The following is a 1,026-nucleotide window of genomic DNA, read 5'->3' as shown; positions in this document are numbered from 1 at the left end:
CAACATCCTAAAAAGCCCCTCACCAGCTTTCTTGTAGGCCCCCTTGAGATACTGGAAGGCTACAATAAGGTCTCCTTGGAGTCTTCTTTTCTGCAGACTGAACAGCCCCGACTCAGTCTGTCTGTCTGTCTGCCTTGATAACATTCTGATGTGTCCCTTCTTCAGGTGAAGCCCTGGGTGCTATTGGGAATCCCAGCGTGCTGGATATCCTGAAACGCTATTCAGAGGATCCTGTGGTTGAGGTGAGGCTCTTGGTGAGGGGGTGTTTCCCCATGGATGCAGTGCTGCTGGTCCAGAAGGATGAGGCAGGTCTCAGCTGCCATCGGAAAGCCGTGGCGCCGTCCTGCAGCCCAGGGCTGTGTCGTCGTTCCCGCAGGTGGCAGAGACATGTCAGCTGGCCGTGAGGAGGCTGGAGTGGCTGCAGAAGAACAAGCAGGAACCGGGTGCCAGCCCGTACCTCTCCGTGGATCCTGCTCCCCCAGCCGAGGAGACGGACGTCACCAAACTCCGCGAAACCCTCCTGGATGAGTCCTGCGCGCTGTTTGACCGCTACAGGGCCATGTTTGCCCTGCGAAACCTGGGCGGCCAGGCTGCTGTGCTGGCGCTGGCGGACGGTAAGGGCCAGTGAGGCTGCCTGCAGTCTGCTTGCTAGAAACCTGTACGGGTTAATCCAGGATTGGCCTTTCCCAAATCCGGGTGTGCTGGAGCTGCGGGGCTCCTCTTGGGCTCTTCACACCTTGGTTTCTAGAGCTGCTGTAACAAGAGCTACGTTGCAAAGTGCTCCATGATCTCTGGTGATTCGTAACCCCCTCACCATCCTCCAGACCCTCTTTTTCTGTGGGTCTGGGTAGGAGAGAGCACAGTCCGTAGTGATGGCTTGGGATCAACCAGTCTGACCTGGTGGCACCTCGCCCCGGGGTGTCGGGGTCCTGCTCTCCTGTCCTGGAAAGTCAGAGGCTGCCACCTTCACCCTGGGGTTTGGGAACAGCTCTGGAGAGGGGAGCGAATGTCTCCTGAGAGGGGAAG

The 1,026-nt window shown here is 58.4% G+C and overlaps 1 protein-coding gene across 1 annotated transcript in view; it reads left to right on the top strand.

Annotated features, from left to right (window-relative positions):
- DOHH (deoxyhypusine hydroxylase/monooxygenase) overlaps window positions 1–614 on the top strand; it is a gene marked incomplete at its 3' end in the record, with an annotated part of 1,393 nt that extends 779 nt beyond the window's left edge. Inside the window, exons 2-3 of the mRNA XM_009866913.1 lie at window positions 166–242; window positions 377–614. Of these exons, the coding sequence (XP_009865215.1) occupies window positions 166–242; window positions 377–614 (315 nt within the window). The remainder of the gene's footprint in view (window positions 1–165; window positions 243–376) is intronic.
- Between the last annotated feature and the right edge of the window lie 412 nt (window positions 615–1,026).

This window comes from Apaloderma vittatum, unplaced genomic scaffold (assembly GCF_000703405.1).
Source record: "Apaloderma vittatum isolate BGI_N311 unplaced genomic scaffold, ASM70340v1 scaffold41493, whole genome shotgun sequence".
In the NCBI taxonomy this organism is placed as follows: domain Eukaryota; kingdom Metazoa; phylum Chordata; class Aves; order Trogoniformes; family Trogonidae; genus Apaloderma; species Apaloderma vittatum.
Note: the sequence above shows the minus strand (reverse complement) of the source record. Positions and strands in the feature narration are given on the sequence as shown.